At 36.4% G+C, this 22023-nt stretch overlaps 1 protein-coding gene across 1 annotated transcript in view; it reads right to left on the bottom strand.

Annotated features, from left to right (window-relative positions):
* Positions 1 to 4617: 4617 nt before the first annotated feature.
* Positions 4618 to 22023, bottom strand: part of LOC138987871 (mucin-19-like) — a 72794-nt gene continuing 55388 nt past the window's right edge. Inside the window, 5 exon segments of the mRNA XM_070370108.1 lie at positions 4618 to 4700; positions 5951 to 6016; positions 7711 to 7803; positions 9674 to 9748; positions 10018 to 10116. Of these exon segments, the coding sequence (XP_070226209.1) occupies positions 4618 to 4700; positions 5951 to 6016; positions 7711 to 7803; positions 9674 to 9748; positions 10018 to 10116 (416 nt within the window).

Raw genomic sequence — 22023 nt, 5'->3', positions numbered from 1 at the left:
ATCTAGAAAAATTCTTTTTCTTTCAAGTCTAACATTTTTCTAAAGCCACAGAATTGATTATTCCAGGTATAAGGTAATCATTTCAACATGTAGATTTGAATTTTTTTAATTACAGGAAACATGATTTGATTTATAATTCTAAGTATTAGTTTGATTTCATTGCTTTTTCTTCTCTAGAAACTGTAATTTTATATATACATATATATGATATTTTGTCTATTTCCTATAATTATGTCCTACTCCAATCTTCTTTACCTTTTCCTGAAATTTTTTAGGGAGGTGATTTTTCCAATTCTACCTCTAATCCCTTTGCCATATTTCCAGTCTTATTTATTCTCTGTTAGGTACCTTGTTATTTGGCCTTTACTTTTGAAATAATTTTTCTTTCTTTTTTTTCAATATCTCTCCTTCAGTTTCAATTTAACATCCTCCTACTATTTATCTATTTTTACCCTGAGTTTTCTTAATTTCTAATTTTGATGTCTCTTTATATCTTCAGTTGTTTTTTAATTTTAAATTGTATTAATGTTATGTTTTTGAAATCAAGCAGAATCCAAAGGGCCCCCTCAAGTACAAAAGTCCCTGTACGTCCCCTGTCTTTTGTTTGTAGGAAAGCTGAAATCTCCCAGGCCTTCCAGAATCACAAAAGAGCACGTTCAAGCAGTTAATGATTAGGAAAATAGAGTCACAGAATCTTTCAGTGTCTGCTACACATTCCTGAGCTGTTCTGGACATAACTATAACTACCACCAGAGGGGGAAAGCTAACTTCATGATGACCAGACTGTAGCCATGACATAATCTTCTCCATCTATGACTAGCACAGTTCCAAGCACTAGCCTCAAGAAAATGGGATGAGAATTATTGCACATAATAATCTATATCTTTGTGAGCATCAACCCGTGGCGGATTTATGTTGCTGTATGGCAAAACCAATGCAATATTGTAAAATTAGTCTCCAATTAAAGTAAATGAATTTACATTTAAAAAATTATGTTTTCTTCTGCTTGCATATATAAGCAGGCATCTAAAATTATCAGCAAAGAGATGTTACAGGTCCATGTCAACATCTTCCACTTTAAGAATATAGTGCCATATGTCAACATGAAGAAGTTACAGATGTACCTTCACCCCTAATCCAATTAAAATAGAATGATTTCTGACAGTGGGGATTTGTAAGCAACAACTTTGTCCCTTTCCTGTTGCTCATTTTTGTTTCCCCTCAAACCCTGTAGAAATGAGATCACTAAGCAACATTTAACCTAACTCCTAATTAAGCTCTACTAAATGCACACAATGCCTTGCCTAACCTGTTTCTTCTTTCCCTAGACTGAAAGAAGGAGAAATGAAGAATTAAGCAGTTAAAGAGTGATTATCTGTCTATCCTAAACTTCCCCCTTAGCAATTCTTCAGGCAGACCATGTAACCAAGAGAACATCTGAAGAAAGATCATGAGGAGTCAGTGAGCCTGGACACAGTGGAAATGATGCAGAACCCAACATTTTGCCTCAAGAATTCACTGAGATTGTTTCTGCCTTTTCCTGTTAAAAACTCATGGCTGAGTAGCACCTTTGGAGTTGGTTCTGGGACATGAGCCCATCTTCTTCCCAGATTGCAGGTCTTCTGGTTAAAGCAAACTTTCCTTTCTACCAACACTTGCCTGTCAAGTGTAGGCTTTTGAGAAGCTTGCAAGGCTGAGTTCAATAACATTTTAGTATCCCTCTGCTTTATGACTAAGTTTTTAGAATTTTCTTGCTATTGCTGAAAATTTCTGAAAATGTATAGAAAAGAATAGTTTTATATAGATATTGGAATTTAATTTTTCTCATAGTTTTTGCATTGTATTTTTCTAAAACAGCAATAGCCGGAGATCCTATGCATTGAGGGCAGAGAGGCCTTTGTGAGGCTCATCAGATTTCTCAGATCAAGGGCTTGCTCTTGTTACACTGAAGGGAAGATTCTTTTGTAAGTGGAGCCTTTCCTTTGTCTTCTAATTTTTAATTATTATCCTGTTTTCTAGAGACCCTGAGATTTAAGTACTTTTTTCTTTTTTTTCTAACATTTAGGTTCCCAGGATTCCTTAGCCTTTCAATATGCCTCCTCCTTTACAAGCAGTTGAATAACTTCCCAAGACTGCCAGTACTCATTCCGTGAACTCTCCACTCTTCTTTTAACCCAGCATTCACAAATGCTCTGACTTGCCAGGTCCAGATCTCTCAGTATTCTCTAATCAAGGTGAGGACCTTTCCTTCTGGAGGTGAATCCTCGTTGATGCTATTTATATTCTACCATTATTAAAAGCCTCTCTATACTTCCCTTTCTTCTGATGACCTGATCTGAATCTTGGTTCCTCTGAGTCATAAAGCCATCTTTCCCATTCTTGAGATTTCAGTCTTCTCTGTTCCCCCTAAACATTCTAGATGTGGACTCTGTTGATATTTCTGGTTGGTGGCCAGAGGTATGTGTAGATTCTAATATATACAGCCACCATTTTCCTCTTTAAATTTCTTTTCCATAGGTTCCTTGAGTTTAGTTCAGTTCAGTTCAGTCACTCAGTCATGTCCGACTCCTCGAGACCCCATGAATCTATTCTAAAAGCATCAAAGCAAATTAAGGATCAGGCCCTTAGTCCATTTTACACACTGATGAGGGAGGTGTTGTTGTGAACTGCTGAAAACATCAGGTCCAGATTTGCCTGACTTCCCATGACTTGTGGCTCTAGTGCCTGGTTCTTCAGAGGAATTACCACTTACAGCTCTGAAGGTTGCTCCAGGCAATACCCTCGGCATGGATTAATTTTATAATGGGAGAGAAAAGCTAGTTAATTAAAATATAAAACTTATCCTTTTATGAGGATGGCCTGTGTAAGCAAAAATAAAAATTTTTAATATTAGGCTTAATTCTGTTTACTGAAAATAAGGGAAGAGACTTCCCCTTTTCTTTTCTTAGAGTATTTACTTTAGAATATTTGTAGAGGTAAGTTCTTTCCAGTGTCTTTGAAATGCATGTAAATCTTTTAAAAAACTAAATAAGCCTCTATGGCAACCTGCTCCAGTATTCTTGCCTGGAGAGTCCCAGGGACGGAAGAGCCTGGTGGGCTGCTGTCTATGGGGCCGCACAGAGTCAGACATGACTGAAGCGACTCAGCAGCAGCAGCAGCAGTCAGCTTAATGACCCAGAAATGTCTTTCTCAACGACTTTGGTGCTATCTCTCTGAAAAGTAAACATTTCAGGAGACAGTGCTCCTTTCCCCTCTAGATAAAAAATTTCCTTCTATCATCAAAATAAAAGTTTATTTTTCCATTGTATAAAACCAATTATTAATTAACCAGATGGCACCCACCTGCCAGGTGAATTCAGGATGAACATGTGTAAAAAATGATGCTGTCAAGTTCGCTTATTTTTACTTAAGAACTAGTTATTTTTCTTGAGAACAGGAAGGTAACAGATTGTATCAGCTTGGTGAGATTTCTTTCTGTCTTTAAAAACCTTTAGTAAATTGACTATAATTTGTATCACATTCTGGTTTTATGCTTATTCAATAATAAAATTGTTTTCTTTCTCTTCTACCTTTGTGGAGAGAGTCTCTGAGTTGGGGAAAGATTTTGTTTTCAATTCCGTATCTTCAACACCTGAATTATGATGCTATTTATTTCCCTGAAATTGAAAATATCCTTAAAATTTCATTCCGCTTACTTATGTTTTGAGTCTTTGCTCATTAAAGTATATAGATATAGTTATAGGTAAAGAATGTTTCCTGCCATTTCAGTAAACAAAGAATGTTGCTTGCCCATGCCATCAGCCACAGCAGCCTCTCCCATGGGCAGAGCACCCTGCGGGCAATTCAAGATGAAGAGAAACAGGATAGTGGCCCTGGATAAAAAGAGGTACGACCTAAGGAATTATTTCAATGAGGCTAGACTCTTGAATTTTCCCATACATAGAAAAGTACTAAAATCATTACTTAAGATGTCTGGCTTTTTTTTTTATGATCAGCAGTAATCTTTTGATGTACTATATGTATTTTTTTCAGCAAAAACTCCTATGTATCCTAGCTCCCCCTTACCTCTTTTTAAGAGTTTCTCAGTTATATGAGAGGCTGTCTTACAGGTTATAGTCCACAATAAGGTCCCCAAATAAAACATAACTCACAACTTTTAGGTTGTATGTCTTTTTTTCAGTCCACACAGTCATAGTGTACTGATCATAATATCATATTCTTTCCAAAATAGAATAATTCTGTTGTCTTCAACCCCAACTAATCAGCTCTCTTACTAGGTCCTCTTGAGCTCCCACTTCAACACTTGTCATTGAACATTTCCTTGATTTAGATTATCTTCCATCATGCATGATTTTGCCTTTGTGTATATATAAATATCCATTTCTCCATCTCAAAAGTCAAGTTCTAAGGGAATAAATATCTTACTCTATTCCCCTCCTGGTTCTCTAGGGCACCCAGTATGATGTGGACACACACAAATAAATAGCTCAATTTATTTCTGATCTCCTTCAGTTTTGAGATCACACAAATAATAATAATTAAATTTCCCAGGAAAACTTGTGTCTGACCAAATTTTAAGTAAAGAAATCACATTTATATTGTCTGGTTTTATTCTGGTTAAGTTCTTTCAGTACCTGTTGCTCCAGAAGTGTTATCACGAGCAGCTCCAGTGGTGGCAGCATTTTCACCTCCAGTTGTTCCTAATTGAAAAGAATGATGTTCTCATTGGACACTGGGGTTGCTAGATTAAGGATATCAAAATACAGGACTCCCAGTTGCACTTGAATTCCAGATAAAGAACAGTCACATCCAAATTTTTGCATGGGGCATACTTACGCCAAAAAATTTTCTTATTTATGTGAAATTCAAATTTAAACGGCACCCTTTATTTTATCTGTCAACTCTACCCTACATAAATGGTTGTGATGAAAATGCTCTAACTACCCATTCATTTGTCCTAAAATTTAAAGCCAAAGCCATTACTCAATTCACATAAACCCCTTCTGAGGAAGGAATCAGCTAAGAGTCTAGGCTAAGCTCTTGATGGAGCACCACCAAAGTGTCCAGGTGTCCTGCCCCTTGCCTCTGAACTACCAGCTGGGCTGGAACTAGAGAAAGATGATTTAGCTGTGATGCCACTGCCAGTTCGAGTGGTAGTTCCAACAAATTCTACTATTACGCCTGATAAACAGAATTGGGAGAGTATATATATATTATTGTTGGAGAAGGCGATGGCACCTCACTCTAGTACTCTTGCCTGGAAAATACCATGGACAGAGGAGCCTGGTAGGCTGCAGTCCATGGGGTCATGAAGAGTCGGACACGACTGAGCGACTTCCCTTTCACTTTTCACTTTCATGCATAGGAGAAGGAAATGGCAACCTACTCCAGTGTTCTTGTCTGGAGAATCCCAGAGACTGGGGAGCCTGGTGGGCTGCCGTCTTTGGGGTCACAAAGAGTCGGACACGACTGAAGTGATTTAGCCACTAGCCATATATTATTGTGCTTCCCAGATGGCATTAGCGGTAAAGAACTTGCCTGCCAATGCAGGAGACTTAAGAGATGTGAATTTGATCCCTAGGTTGGGAAGATTCCCTGGACAAGGTCATGGCAACCCATTCCAGTATTCTTTCGTGGAGATTCCCATGGGCAGAGAAGCCTGGTGAGCTATAGCCCATAGCATTGAACAGCGTCAGACATGACTGAAGCAACTTAGCACCCATGCATATATTAATGTGACAATCCTGTACTGTAACAAGTTTGAAGGGAAGACTTGGAGAAACTAGGAAGAAAACCTTCTTCATGAAAAACATTATTCATGCTTATCCCATTCTCGATCTTTTCTTGGATGGTATATTAATAAGTAATACTAAGCAAAATCTGTAGTATTCTGAAAAAAAGAATGTCCCTTTTGACAAAAGTTATGATATCCTCTACTCACCTAACTTACCTTCAGATGCTGTCACTTCACTGCTTCGTTCTCCAGTTGTTTGACCAGCTGATGATCTGGTAGTCTCTTTCAAAATAAACAATGTATATCAAATTATATATATAAATGTCTTTAGTTCAACAGAACAGAGTTTAACTGCTTTCAAAATACTGGGACTGCCCTGGTGGTCCATTGGCTAAGACTCCATGTTCTCAACACAGGGGCCCTGGATTCGATCCCTGATTGGGGAACTAGATCCTACATGCTGCAACTAAGAGTCCACATGTCACAACTAAAAGATTCTGCATGCTACAACTAGCTCACATGCCGTAACTAAAACTGGGTGCAGCCAAATAAATTAAAGAAATATTTTTTGAAAATACCTGTCACACTTACACATTTCCAATTCACTCTTCCAAAAATTGATCATAAGAATCACCTGGGTTGCTTGTTAAATATACAAATAGACTAGCCCAGAGAGTCTCAGCCCATGTCATACATTTGAACAAACTGCAAAGTCTTTTTTTTTTATTTTAAATTTATTTGTTTCTTAACTGAAGGATAATTGCTTTACAGAATTATGTTGGTTTCTGCCAAACATCAACATGAATCAGCCATAGGTGTACATATGTCCCCTCCCTCTTACTTAAAAAAATCACTCATGCCTGGGCACTTCCTCTCAGAGTTCTGATTTAATTTCTCTGTAAAAGGCTCTTCGGTATGTATTTTCAAAAATATTTCTAGTCAATTTTAATGTGTAGCCAAGGTTGAAAACTATGACCTTAACCCAACTTCACATTCACAGCCTTAGAATCCATAAGGCAGGAGTCTTAGAACTTGAAATACAACATACTTTGCTTTAGATCACCTTTGAATTGATACTAGAGAATCACTGGCATTAATTCCATAAATGTAGAAATAACAAGGTCATGAATATGTGCATTTACTGCTGCTGCTGCTGCTGCTAAGTTGCTTCAGTCGTGTCTGACTCTGTGCGACCCCATGGACTGCAGCCCACCAGGCTCCCCCGTCCCTGGGATTCTCCAGGCAAGAACACTGGAGTGGGTTGCCATTTCCTTCTCCAGTGCATGAAAGTGAAAAGTGAAAGTGAAGTTGCTCAGTTGTGTCCAACTTAGCAACCCCACGGACTGCAGCCTACCAGGCTCCTCCGTCCATGGGGTTTTCCAGGCAAGAGTACTGGAGTAGGGTGCCATTGCCTTCTCCGATGGGCATTTACTAGTAAGGAATAACTCAGAAGTGCTGGTGACTTCCTTAAGGTCAGTAAGAAGATGCCTCAGATGACTGTCAATGTTGCCCATTTCCGTACCTGGTTGGCCTCCAGGGGTTGTGTCTGGGACAGCTGAGTCTGCATTTGTGCTCTTGCTCCCAGGGGTGGTTGTGAAGCTTTCTGAAGTTCTTGGGGTCCCTGACACAACAAGGAAGAAGCATTACTTCCTTTGTTGCAGAACTCTACATTTCACTCCTCTCTAACATGACAAAATCAAAGTTTATCATAAAAAAGAAATCTTCAAATGATTCCTATGATTTCTATGGCTAGATGGTCTTATATCAGTTGTTCAGTTGTTCACTTGCTAAGTCATGTCCAACTCTTTACGACCCCATGGACTGCAGCACACCTGGCCTCCCTCTCCTTCACTATCTCCCAGAGTTTGAACTCATGTCCATTGAGTCGATGACGCCATGTAGAGTTTAATCTTTTGTTCAATCTGTAATGCGTTCAGTACTATGTAGCAGAGGCTAAGGTTCACATCCTGACTTGCCTGCTTCTCCTGAGCTTGTCACTCCTGTGCTTGGTTGCCCAGGTGTGCCATCTTCCTCACCTCTTACTGGTGCAGTAGGACCTTCTGTTCCTCCTGGTTAAAAAAATAGTGATTTAAAAAATACTCTAGACATAAATCAACTCATTTAACCCTATAAAAGTCCTCTGAGGCAATTTACATTACTAGTCCCACTCCACAGACATCGTCACCAGGTAAAACTATACCTAAGTTCATACTCCACCCTGTGCTTCTCAGAAAATCTGTGGTAAAAGAAAACTTCTGTAAATGTTTCAGTCTACTGTAAAATTTTGGAAAAGTGCCATGAAAGTAGATAAATTAAAAAAATAAAACCATAGAAAACATAAGCTTTTATCCAACAAAAATAAAATTGCTGTGTCAAATTGCCGTGTTTTTAAATACTCATATTCTGTTTCAGTTTTTCTCACAGTATGGACTAGTAACAAAGAATTCTGGATTGCACCCACTTACAAACCAGACTTGGAGAAACCGTGCTCAAGACTGCTGTACTCACTGTCTGATAACCAAAGGAGATAGCTGACTTACTTGTCATTATCACTGCTGCTGCTACTGCTGCTAAGTCGCTTCAGTCGTGTCCGACTCTGTGTGACCCCATAGACAGCAGCCCACCAGGCTCCTCCGTCCATGGGATTTTCCAGGCAAGAGTACTGGAGTGGGGTGCCATTGCCTTCTCCAGTACATAATTCCAATTCAAATTCTAGAAAATATACACTCAATAGTCATCACCCTAAAATTTAAGTCAATTCACTGATCTAATTGGAATTAAGTCATTTTTTAACTTGTGCTACTATAGCTTGTATCTTTCAAAAAATTTATGTTTGTGTAAGCAATATCTTATTCCAAAAAATATTTAAGACATAAATTTTAAATTGAGAAATTTTCCAAAGGAAAACAAATGAAGGAAAAATGAAGTCAGGCCACGGATTAGTTAATAAATGTATAAAGAGAAGTTCTATGCATACATTAAAGAAATGTCTTTTAATGGTATATAATGGTTTTGATTTATCCCAAAAGAAATCTGAAAAATGAAAAGATTTTAAGTAGGACAATGATGTGATGACAGCTGAAGTTTTATAAGTTCATTCTGGTATGGTACTGACTAAAGTGTAAATTGGGAAGGAAGTTGGGAAGAGTGGGAACATTCTCAACATTGACAAGTATCAATTGTTTGCCTGGCTCAACGCTAAGAGCTGCTGATTCTAGGCAAGCGTGCCCCCAAATTTTGTGTTTCAAAAGTGTTCCTAGGAGATGTGAATGCTGTTGGTCTGGAAACTGCACTTTGAGCACCACTGTGTTAGAGAAAGGTGAGTGAGGTGGATGAACATGAAGACTAGATAGAAAATGTTTGACATCTGAGCAAAAGCAAAGGCAAATGTGATGCAAAGAGGAAATTAAAATGGTACTTAAACTCATTCACTGACTGCATAAGGGATGGAGTGAACTTGAGCTTGTTTGTTTTTAATCAAAATCATCAATAATATTTTATTCTGAGACCAACAGTAGTTGAAATTTAGTCAGCGATGCACAAGGACAATTGTAGGCTCACTGAATTCTCTCGGATGTTCGCTCTTTAGGCACAGAATGCAGAATTGTGCAGCCATAGACAAAGGAGGCTAAGGGTTCGGCTTTTAATCCTGCCTCTGCCAGTTTTAAGAACTTCCATTATTTTCTTTCTCGTGGGAAAAAAGACCCCTAACTCCCATGGTGTTGATGTGGATTAAATTACATATTACATATTCTAGCATCATTCAGAAGTTTTAATGTGCCATAGAAATATGTCACTAATATTTTTCTCAAAGTCACCCAGATAACTTACTGCGGATGCCACATCTCTGTTATCTAATATACTCAGATTACAGTTGTTCCTGATGCAAAATGAAGGACTGCTGTGGAAAGAAGCTAAGGACTCAATTCTTTGTCTCACCTACTCTGAAGCCTGCGTCACCTGTGCTTCCATCTTCAGTTTCTGTGATTGTACTTACTGACACTCCAGTTGACCCTGATAAAGGTAAAGAAAAGGCAAAAACTTGCGAAAAAACTGCATGCTGTCAATTCTCAAGGTGTATATAATTGTAACATGATATACAATAAGACTGCAATTTGTGCAAAAATTAAAGAGCCTACATTTTAATTACATACAAAAAACACCCAAAGCTGATATAACACATAAGTCAGATACTTTTATTTTGTAAAATATTGTTCTGAGCAATATTGCCTGAAACCAGTTGTTTAGCCATGCTGGTATATATTGTCCTGAACTTGATTTACCTGATATGCGCCCAGAACTGGTGAAGGTGGAGCCCACTAGTCCTGTGGTGCCCACACTTCCAGCTGTGGAGGTGATGGGAGCTGGAGTTCTTGTAACACCTGAGAAAAACATAAAGAGAACGTCTCATCTCATGTTTACTCGGCCTTTAATACCAGTGGGTGATTTAACTATTCAATCAATTCCTACTGTAGAAAATAGAATCATGAATCCAGTGACTCTGCACAGATACCCTAAGATTTCCCTTCCATTATTGTTTTCCTGCAAAGATTTTGGTTTAGTCCTTACCATATTTTTTTAACTAAGTCATGTCATCTGCATCTTAAATTGTATCATATGAGGTCTTTATACATTTATCTCAAAAGACTGCTTTCAAATAAACAGAACCTTATGCCCTAATCACATTGTCACTTAGAGATGACAGTAACAATGATGAAAATCATCATGAAATAGTTAATTGCTACTTTTATATTTAAAATACCTAATAAGAAAAATGTATCATGAGATCTCCATGTTTTCTCTCATCCTATTTTTTTAATTTGAGGCTTGATATAACTTAATAGTTATATATGCTATATTAATATCAGCAATAAACTGAAGGCCATATTATAGCCAGTTAATATAGACATATTAAAAATGAGTCAAGTTCAGGGGTTTTGTTTAGTTTAAAAACAGTAGGAAAAGCCCAGTAAACTATTGTTAAAAATATTTTTTCAAAAGCCAAACATATAATTTCTTTCTTAAAAACACAAAGGTACTAATGATTTCCACTGTCAGATATTTTTTCACATATAAAACCAGGAATTAATAGACTAACCTGTGGTAAAAGTTTCACTGAGGAAACTCAGAGTTGTTCCTGACAAGAAAAAGAGAAATGACGTGAATTTTTCTGACCTCAAGGGAAAATATTAGAAAGACTGCTCACTTGTTAGTTTTCAATATATTTAGTGGCTTGTGGCTTCCCTGGTGGCTCAGACGGTAAAGCGTCTGCCTACAGTGTGGGAGACCCGGGTTTGATCCCCGGGTCGGGAAGATCTCCTGGAGAAGGAAATGGCAACCCAATCCAGTATTCTTGCCTGGAAAATCCCATGGACAGAGGAGCCTCTTAGGCTGCAATCCATGGGGTCACAAAGAGTGGGACATGACTGAGCGACTTCACTTTTCACTTTCACTTTTCAGTATACTCAGTGTTGAGAGTTAGTAACACATTTTTATTTCTTTTTTAAAATAGTGACATTATAATGTCACTCTTTTCAATGCAAGTGTGTATATGTGTATGTGTGGGTGTTTGTATGCTATACACATATGCATATGCTGAAGTCTACTAAATATAGTGTAAATGGAATAAATAGATATCAACAATGAAAAGTTAGTTCTCTGCTAAGCAGAGGGTGATTTTGCAGTTTATGATTTCTTTGACTTCATTTTATTTTTTACTGTCAGCACCTTCAATATTTCTCTACTAAGAGTTTGGGGCAAATTGAAGGAGAAATACTTTTTTAGGGTTTATTTTTATGATTTGATATAGTGGGTTCATGGAGATAAATTTGAAGTCACCAGTAAACTCCTGTGCTGCTGCTGCTGCTGCTTCTGCTAAGTCGCTTCAGTCATGTCCGACTCTGTGGGACCCCATAAACGGTAGCCCACCAGGCTCCCCTGTCCCTGGGATTCTCCAGGCAAGAACACTGGAGTGGGTTGCCATTTCTTTCTCCAATGCAGGAAAGTAAAAAGTGAAAGTGAAGTCGCTCAGTCGTGTCCGACTTTTCACGACCCCACGGACTGCAGCCTACCAGGCTCCTCTGTCCATGGGATTTTCCAGGCAAGAGTATTGGAGTAGGGTGCCATCGCCTTCTCCGAAACTCCTGTAGGAAGAGGTATATTTTATCCGCATTCCCATCACCAGAAAATGTGGTAAAAATTTCTTAAGAGTTTGTTGTGATGTGGTCTATGGGCCTAAATATATGCCTTTATTAATTTCCAGCTTTTAAGATTTCAATCTGAAATCTTAATTTCAATCTTAATTTCTATTTTAAAAAATCCCTGGAAATGTATTACGTGTGTTTATATCACTGTAAAAGTTTATAACTTAAAAAAGAAGAAAATACTTCTCACACAATCTATTTGATCCTCACTCTATCGAGCCATGGAGAAGGCAATGGCACCCCACTCCAGTACTCTTGCCTGGAAAATCCCATGGACTGAGGAGCTTGGTAGGCTGCAGTCCGTGGGGTCGTGAAAAGTCAGACACGACTGAGCAACTTCCCTTTCACTTTTCACTTTCATGCATTGGAGAAGGAAATGGCAACCCACTCCAGTATTCTTGCCTGGAGGATCCCAGGTTCGGGGGAGCCTGGTGGGCTGCCATCTATGGGGTCACACAGCGTCAGACACAACTGAAGTGACTTAGCAGCTTTATCTAGTCATACTTTCATTCTTTCTATTTGCCATTCTCTTTACTTGGAAAACAGTTCCCTCTCTCTTCTCCTTATTAGAACTTCATTGTCATTTCTCAACTAACTCATCTTTTCTTCAATTCCTGACCATCCTGACTTGATCAAATCCCCTCTCTATCTATCCTACCCCCATTTTAAGCACTTCATAGTTCTTGCAAATTATTGCTACTTTTCATTCATTTTAATTACTTGACTGACATCCATCTTTCTGACTGGACTATTGTTTCATTAACGCACAGATCGCATCTATTATAATTCATCTTTAAACTCCTAATGATATGAGTCCCTGATACATAACAGGGGCTTGATAAATATTTGTCAATAGAATACATGAATGAATCAGTCAATGAAGTGAAAGTATTACACCTATTCTATGTATGAAGAATTGAGCTCAGAAAAAGTAAGTGATTTGTTCAAGATCACTAGTGGTCAATGACAAAGCTAGGAATAAAATCTAAGTCACGCTGAACCTAGCTGTATGTATGTGATGCATACAGCTTTTTATGTGATGCTACCTCTATGCATAATACATTACTTTTGTAGTTTATAAGTTTTTTGTTACCCATTCACCATATTAATGGAAATACTACAAATTAGACTAGAAATTATAGAATAAAATGTCAAATAAAAATAAAGCAGCCTATCTCCCCTAATTACTTTACAAAAGTGGTTGTAGTATAAATATATTAAGTAGGTTGAGAAAATGTTTGTGTGAATATTCTCAGAATTAATGTTACGCTTTAGCTGGGAAGAATTTTCAAATCAATATCAAGCAGACTCCACCAACAGACCTCTTCAAATCTTGATATCTTTTCTCACTAACAAACACAACAATTGGACATTTGAATTAAAGTGAGTTGCGAGATGGATGTAAGAATAACATAGGAAGACTGTTATGCCATTGTCCACAGAGATTGTCAGGATTATAATGACGTAGCAGGATAGAACTCAATACTTCAAGAGAATGTAGGGCAATTCCATTCCCCAGTATAGATTTTTCAGCCTTTAAGAAATGCCAGTGATCCTAATTTGAACTCATTCAAACTGAAGGCAATCACATTTCATTAAAAGCAACATTATCACATGGAGAAGAATCAATCTTCTCCAAAATCTCTACATCTGAATACGTAGGGATCAACACAGCGCTAAGGGGAACACAGTGACACACCACAGATGGCACGGCAGTCATCGCAAATATTTATGCATTTGAATGAGAAAACACATTTACAGGCCTTTCTGTGCAATTGGTGTGGCTAAGGAGGCAACATACTCAAGTGGATCTCAAGGACCCATATTTTATCAAGGCCATAAGAGTTCTCTAAACCAGCCTCAGATTGGAGTCCATACCATTTTGACTACTGTGAAGAGCTCTCTTTCCCCACAAAATAACCTGGGAAGAGGTAAGTCTAAATTATTGATACAACAATAAAAAGTATGGATAAGATTCTACTAATAGCAATAAATAAGAATTCACATTCACTTTTATTCATGGTTTAATTACCAAAACTGATAGATAAAGCAATTATGTTCCCATTAATTTTTGACATCCTTAACTATTACAATTTCAATTAATTTTTCCATTACTTGCAAATGAACATGTATGCTAAAGTACTTGCTATTATGAATTACTGTATATCAGATTCTTTGTTGCCAATACATAAATGATAATAGAAAGAGCTTCCTTTACCAAAATATTGATATCTCTGTATGTTACAAAGTAGTAATCCACCCTAACAATTTTCAGAATGATTCTGTCCATTTATTTTTACCTCATGATCAATTTGATAGTTTATTTTATTATTTTAACTTCATTTTTTTCTCATAATAAACTTAATAATTGAAATGAAATCACATAATTAATTTCCCAGCTACTACTAAGTTTTTTATTACATCTAAGAACCATTTAAAGTTTTATAAAATTTATAAAATCTTTTATAAATTATTATTTTCCCATTTTCCTTCAAAAATTCAATTTTACTTAATATAAATTTATGAAAGATAATCTTAAGAAGTATTTAAAACATTTTCTTTAATAAACAACAAATTTAATACTACAAAGTTTAGATTTTACAAAGTATCTTATTTCTGAAAAAAGTTAAAAATTCATAAAATTGGTTTTAATTGAATAAGCAGTATGTTTTTGATTAATTATGAAAAATTACTATTCTGCTAAAATCTAAGTTGATTTACATAATTTATTGTTCTTTATAAAGCTGTTACTAGTAATAAATTTTACTTTATTGAGTACTTATGTGTTACACTAAGCTGCTCTCACATCCTACAATGTAGATATTCTATTTTTCCTACATAAAAAATGAGAAAACTAATGTTCAGTATATTTGAAGGACTGAAACTAGGATCATAGAGCTAGTAAGTAGAAGAGAAGAGATTCTAGTTCTTATTTTTCTGTTTCTGCTTCCCACTGCACTCAACTGGCTCTCAATAACATCCTGATGCACATACTTTCTTTCTATGATTAATACAGTTTTAGAATAAGTGATTACATAAGCAAAAAAATGTATAAACAATCTATAATTGTAAAATTCTGATATTTTAACTTTTTGAGATAAGAAAAATGCATTTTAAGATGTTAAACTGTTATGTAACCTACCTACTTTTTTAAATTATATGAATCAGTATTCCATTTAGTCAATGAGCTATTTTTAGTTTTGATAGAAAAATTAAATAAATTATAAATTTTAACACAAATCAAAATTTGAAATTGAATTCTGTAATTATATGCTACTATGTTAATAATATTTAATTTAAATTTAACTTTATTTTCTTTCTTAAATGTCAAAACACAAAAGCGTTACGATTGAATCTAGAAAAATATGTTCTGGATTTTAATCCTCTCTTTGCTACTTATTACCAAGTGACTGTAAACATATAACTTAACATTTTGTGCTTCCATTTCCTCATTTGTAAATTGAGGAAAATAATGGCACCCACTTCATAGAGTTCTGTATCAAATGAGGTAATATGTGTCAAATGTTTAGAATAGTGCTCAGTAAATGTTAGCTCTGTGTCAAGATCTGTCAATCTGAACAACAACAACAACAAAACATGATTGCATAATTTTTCTTCTAAAAATAACATTTATTGGAATGGTTGGCTAGGCATTTCTCAGGGCATTTTAACTCTTTGAAAGCTTTTACTGCATAGAAAAGAAAACAGATTTACAAAGCATGGAAAAAAGTGTAAGCTTGGCATATTACTTCCTTTGTGCTCTCAAAGTTATAAAGTCAAATACTTCATCATTTCTCTTCTGAAGACCTTGGCCTTTCTCTTTCTACCTGGCTAGATGAAATACTTTTGATCCATCTGAGAAGGTCATTTAAATTTATGAAAGGAGTTTTAGAATAATTTGCTCAATCCTTTCAAGGAATAGGTTAAAAAAAAAAAAAGAAACACAAAAACAACTAAAGGCCAGTGAAAAGTACTTGATATAAGGAAGTATTTGATCTAGCACTAGATCAAAAATATTTCACTCAGGGAACAAGACAATGGCAGGAAAGTGCCCTTCTGCACAGTCTCTTTTTGAAATAAATCTTACCTATTCAAGAAGGCAATGGCACCCCACTCCAGTACTCTTGCCTGGAAAATCCCATGGATGGAGGAGCCTGGTAGGCTGCAATGCATGGGGTCGCTAAGAGTCGGACACGACTGAGCGACTTCACTTTCATTTTTCTCTTTCATGCATTGGAGAAGAAAATGGCAACCCACTCCAATATTCTTGCCTGGAGAATCCCAGGGACGGCGGAGCCTGGTGGGCTGCCATCTATGGGGCGCACAGAGTCGGACATGACTGAAGCAACTTAGCATAGCATATTCAAGAATCATAAGATTTTTTTAAATATCAAATTGATATCTGAAGACAATGCAGAAAATAAAAATAGAACAACTTTGGCTAAATTAAATTAACCCACTAAGCATATTGATTCAACTCAAAAGGACTATGTATTATCCAGAATGAAAGCACATTTAGAACACTGAGACTGTAAGCCAAAATTCTAAGTAAAATGGGTTCTCATGTCTAAAAAAGAAATCCTTCCATCTATTGTAAATAGTTCATGGAAAGGCAATACATATTCAAAATGATATGTCCTAGTTATATCTGGGAATATTACATTTTGCTTTTCAGTATCTATTTAAATGTTTTTGTTGAGGCATGCTATATTTAGAAAGGAACAAGAAACTTGTTAATGATGACTAAACTCTTATTTAGGGATCCATTTTTCTCATCTCTGATCAAGAGAGGTTCACCACTACAAGGTTAAAAAACAAAAATCATTATGTAGTTATGAATTCATCACAATTTGTCAAATGCTATTCAACTTCTAAATCATTGATGTCAGTAAAAGAGATGGGATGTGACTTTCAAGCCTATAATCTGTGCAAGGCAATTGCTCCACAGAAAGTATCCTTAATTCCCTTAAAAGTGTTCTAAAAGCAAACACTTTAAACTGATTTATGTTTACTATGGTGTGATGCTTATTGGATGAATTTATAAAATCAGTTTTTTTTAAGTATGTTGATGTGCCTTAAAATTAAATGCTTATTCTTACATGAAAATGAAGATCAGTAGGTCATTAAATTTGGCTTTTTTTTTAAAGATCTTCAAAAGAAGATTACCACAAACATTCTAGTACTTTTGAGATTCTTCTGACTGCCATCCTCACTTTAAGTAGATTGCTATGATTCTCCAGTCACCAGTAAATGGACATATGATTATAAATCTTATATATGATTATAAATCTTATGATTGTTAAAATTCTTGTGATTGTTAAAAATCTTATGATTGTTAAAATTCAGAAATGTCAAATTTTATTCTGAATATTTTATATTCAGACCAGGAACCTATAGCACAACTTGAATATTTAATTTATGGTTATGCAGTAAAGCTCAACATTCAGAAAATGAAGATCATGGCATCTGGTCCCATCACTTCATGGGAAATAGATGGGGAAACAGTGGAAACAGTGTCAGACTTTATTGTTTTGGGCTCCAAAATCACTGCAGATGGTGACTGCAGCCATGAAATTAAAAGATGCTTACTCCTTGGAAGAAAAGTTATGACCAACCTAGATAGCATATTGAAAAGCATTACTTTGCCAACAAAGGTCCATCTAGTCAAGGCTATGGTTTTTCCAGTGGTCATGTATGGATGTGAGAGTTGGACTGTGAAGAAAGCTGAGCACTGAGCACAGCACTCCAACTGTGGTGTTGGAGAAGATTCTTGAGAGTCCCTTGGACTGCAAGGAGATCCAACCAGTCCATTCTGAAGGAGATCAGCCCTGGGATTTCTTTGGAAGGAATGATGCTAAAGCTGAAACTCCAGTACTTTGGCCACTTCATGCAAAGAGTTGACTCATTGGAAAAGACTCTGATGCTGGGAGGGATTGGGGGCAGGAGGAGAAGGGACGACAGAGAATGAGATGGCTGGATGGTATATCTGACTCTATGGACATGAGTTTGCATGAACTCCGGGAGATGGTGATGGACAGGGAGGCCTGGCGTGCTGCAATTCATTGGGTTGCAAAGGGTCGGACATGACTGAGCGACTGAACTGAACTGAACTGAGTTCATCTACTCAGCATAGATAACCAAGTGATATGATCTGAGCCCCCAAGTCACAGATTTTTGAGGAAACTAAATCAATTATTATTTGAATACTTTCTAAATCTCCACCTATTATATATGATATGGGCATAGTCTCAGAAAAGAAGAGGTAGAGTAGTAGTAGGGGCTAAGGATTAAACCACTAATAATGATTTTTAAATGGAAAATAAATTAATATATAAAATTTTATATGCTGTAGCTCATCTGGGAAATAGGCCTTTACTAATTTATTCTAGCAACAGGATAAAGCTACATCTACATTATCAAAAATGCTGGAAAGATACCACTGGTTTAATAACTTGATAATCAATATTTTCTCTATATTTGGGATTATTTGACTAAATCTATTTAAAATTTATGATTTGTGGCACATTTACACAATTTTAACATGAAAAAATAAACTTCTAAAACTAATTTTGTCTCCTGATTTCAGATTAACACTGGAGGAGCCTTACTGATTCATATCTGTGAAATTATATTTTCTGACTCTCAAAGATAAAAAGGAAAAGAAAAACAACTGATTTCTCTCTACATCATACCAGAAAATTTCTTTTTCTTTTGACCTTTGTAATATCGGAAAAATAATTTAAGCTGTTTGCATCTCCTCCCCTGTAAAATATGACGGCGAGGGTGTTGTGGGAAATAAAAATTAGGAGATTATTGAAATTTAATGAGAAATTGAACAAAAATACTTGGTATCATGACTCAAATACAGTAAACTCTCATTAAAAACTATTATTAATATTAGCCAGATCTTGTATTAATACTACTGTACTAAGATGACATTTTAGTAAACTATTAATATTATAACTATAGATCATGAATGTCTTCTGGAGTTTCTGTGAAATTAAATAAAACTATAAGATTTGGTAAGTTTAAGCATTAAAAGTCATAAATAAAAACAAATGAATTCAGGGAAAAAAGCACCTAGCTAATTTTCCCTATAATAAAACTCTACATTAGGTTTATAATTTTTAAACACTACAGTAGAAGCAATTGATGAGATTTTTGTAGTATTTTAAGGTTAATATTACACCTAAAACTTCATAAGTTGCTCACTAAAGCTCTAGGTAATCTACTCATGGCTTTCTGTTTTATATGAAAAGTTTGCTGCTACAATACAAAATCTGACAGAATTAAATTGCCAGAATATTATGTTCAAAATCAAATGCTTAGGGAAGAAAAAAGCAGCAAAAGAAAATATATGTATAAACTAGGAAATATCAAAAGAGTTTTCTTAGTTCTGATTGCCTACTTTTTATACAGGGTGCTTATATCAGCATTATATTGAAATAATCCACATTGCTTATGATTCGTTGGAGGAAAAAATGGCAACCCACTCCAGTATTCATGCCTGGAGAACCCCATGAACAGTATGAAAAAGTAAAAAGATATGACACTGGAAGATGAGCCCCCTCAGTTGGAAAATGTCCAAACCGGGGAAGAGCAGAGAGCAACTAAGAATAGCTTCAGAAAGAATGAAGCATCTAGGCCAAAGCAGAAATGGTACTCAGTAGGGGATGTGTTTGGTGAGGAAAATAAAGTTTGATGCTATAAAGAAAAACATTGCATTGGAACCTAGAATATTAGCACCATGAATCAAAATAAATGGGGTACGATCAAGCAGGAAATGACAAGACTGAACATCGACATCTTAGGAATCAGTGAACTAAAATGGACTGGAATGGGTGAGTTTAATTCAGGTGACCATGATATCTACTACTGTACGCAAGAATCCCTTAGAAGAAATGGAGTAGGCCTCATAATCAATAAGAATCCAAAATGTGGTACTTGAGTGCAATCTCAAAAATGACAGAATGATCTCTGTTTATTTCCAAGGCAAGCCATTCAACATCACAGTAATCCAAGTCTATGACCCCAACCACTGATGCTGAATAATTTGAAGCTGACTGGTTCTATGAAGACCTAGAAGACCTCCTAGAACTAACACCATAAAAAATAATAATAATAATGTCATTTCATGCATAGGGGATTGGAATGCAAAAGTAGGAAGTCAAGAGATACCCAGAGTAACAGGCAAGGTTGGCCTTGGAGTACAAAATGAAGCAGGGCAAGGGCTAATATGGTTATGTCAAGGGAACAAGTTGGTCATAACAAACTTTCTTTTCCCACAATACTAGAGATAATTTTACACATGGACATCACCAGATGATCAATACTGAAATCAGACTGATTATGTTCTTTGCAGCAAAAGACAAAGAGCACTATACAGTCAGCAAAAACAAGACCTGGAGCTGACTGTGGCTCAGATTATGCACTCCATACTGCAAAATTCAGGCTTAAATTTAAGGAAGTGGAGAAAACCACAAGGCCATTCAGGTATGACCTAAATCGAATCCCTTATGATTATACAGTGGTGGTGAAGAATAGAGTCAAAGGATTAGGTCTGGTAGACAGTGCCTGAAGAACTAAGGATGGAGGTTCATAACACTGTACAGGAGGCAGTGACCAAAACCCTCCCCATGTAAAAGAAATGTAAGAAGGCAAAGTGGTTGTCTGAGGAGGCTTTACATATAGCTGAGGAAAGAAGAGAAGCAAAAGGCAAGGAAGACAGGAAAAGATGCACCCAACTGAATTCAGAGTTCCAAAGAATAAAAAGGAGATATAAGAAGGCCTCCTTAAATGAATAATACAAAGATATAGAGGAAAACAATAGAATAGGAAAGATTAGAGATCTCTTCAAGAAAATTGGAGATACCAAGGGAACATTTCATACAAGGATAGGCAAAATAAAGGACAGATATGGTAGGATCTAATATAAGCAAAAGATATTAAGAAGAGGTGGCAAGAACACAGAAGAACTATACAGGAAAGGCCTGGATAATTAATGACCTGGTTGATTACGATGGTGTGGTTCCTCACCTACAGCCAGACATCCTGGAGCGTGATGTCAAGTGGGCCTTAGGAAGCATCACTACAAACAAAGCTAATGGAGGTGATGAAATTCCTGCTGAGTTATTTCAAATCCTAAAAGTTAATTCTGTTAAAATTCTGCATACAATATATCAGCAAATTTGGAAAACTCAGCAGTGGCCACAGAACTGGAAAAGGTCAATTTTCATTCCAATCCTAAAGAAGCGCAATGCCAAAGAATGTTCAAAGTACTGTACATTACATTTATTTCACATGTTTGCAAGGTTATGCTCAAAATCCTTCAAATTAGGTTTCAGCAGCATGTGAACTGAGAACTTCCAGAAGTACAAGCTGGACTTAGAAAAGCAGAGGAACCAGAGATCAAATTGCCAACATTAGTTGGATCATGGAGAAAGCAAAGGAATTCCAGAAAAATATCTCTACTTCTGCTTCACTGACTATGAGAAAACCTTTTGACTGTGTAGATCACAAGAAACTGTGGAAAATTCATAAAGGGACAAGAGTACCAGACCACCTTACCTGTCTTCTAAGAACCCTGTATGCAGGTCAAGAAGCTAGACGTTAGAACTAGACGTGGAACTACTCACTGGTTCAAAATTGGTAAAGGAGTATAACAAGGCTGTATAGTGTCACCCTGCTTATTTAACTTATAGGCAGAGGAATCGAGATTGCCAGCTGATACCACTCTAGAGGCAGAAAGTGAAGAGGAACTAAAGAGCCTCTTGATGAGGGTGAAAGAGGAGAAAGAAAAAGCTGGCTTGAAACTCAACATTAAAATTAAAAAAACAAACTAAGATCATGCCATCTAGACCCCTCAGTTAATGGCAAAATAGATGGGGGAAAAGTGGAAGCCATGACAGATACTCTTTCCCTGGGCTCCAAAATCACTGTAGACATTGACTGTAGCTATGAAATAAAAAGACTCTTGCTCCTTGGGAAAAAGCTATGACAAACCCAGACAGCTTATTAAAAACGAGGAAACATCACTTTGCTGACAAAGTCCATATAGTCAAAGCTATGGTTTTCCTGTAGTCATAT

The sequence above is a fragment of the Bos mutus genome, chromosome 5 (genome assembly GCF_027580195.1).
Source record: "Bos mutus isolate GX-2022 chromosome 5, NWIPB_WYAK_1.1, whole genome shotgun sequence".
In the NCBI taxonomy this organism is placed as follows: domain Eukaryota; kingdom Metazoa; phylum Chordata; class Mammalia; order Artiodactyla; family Bovidae; genus Bos; species Bos mutus.
The sequence above is the reverse complement of the archived record's forward strand: the minus strand, read 5'-3'. Positions and strand labels throughout refer to the sequence as shown.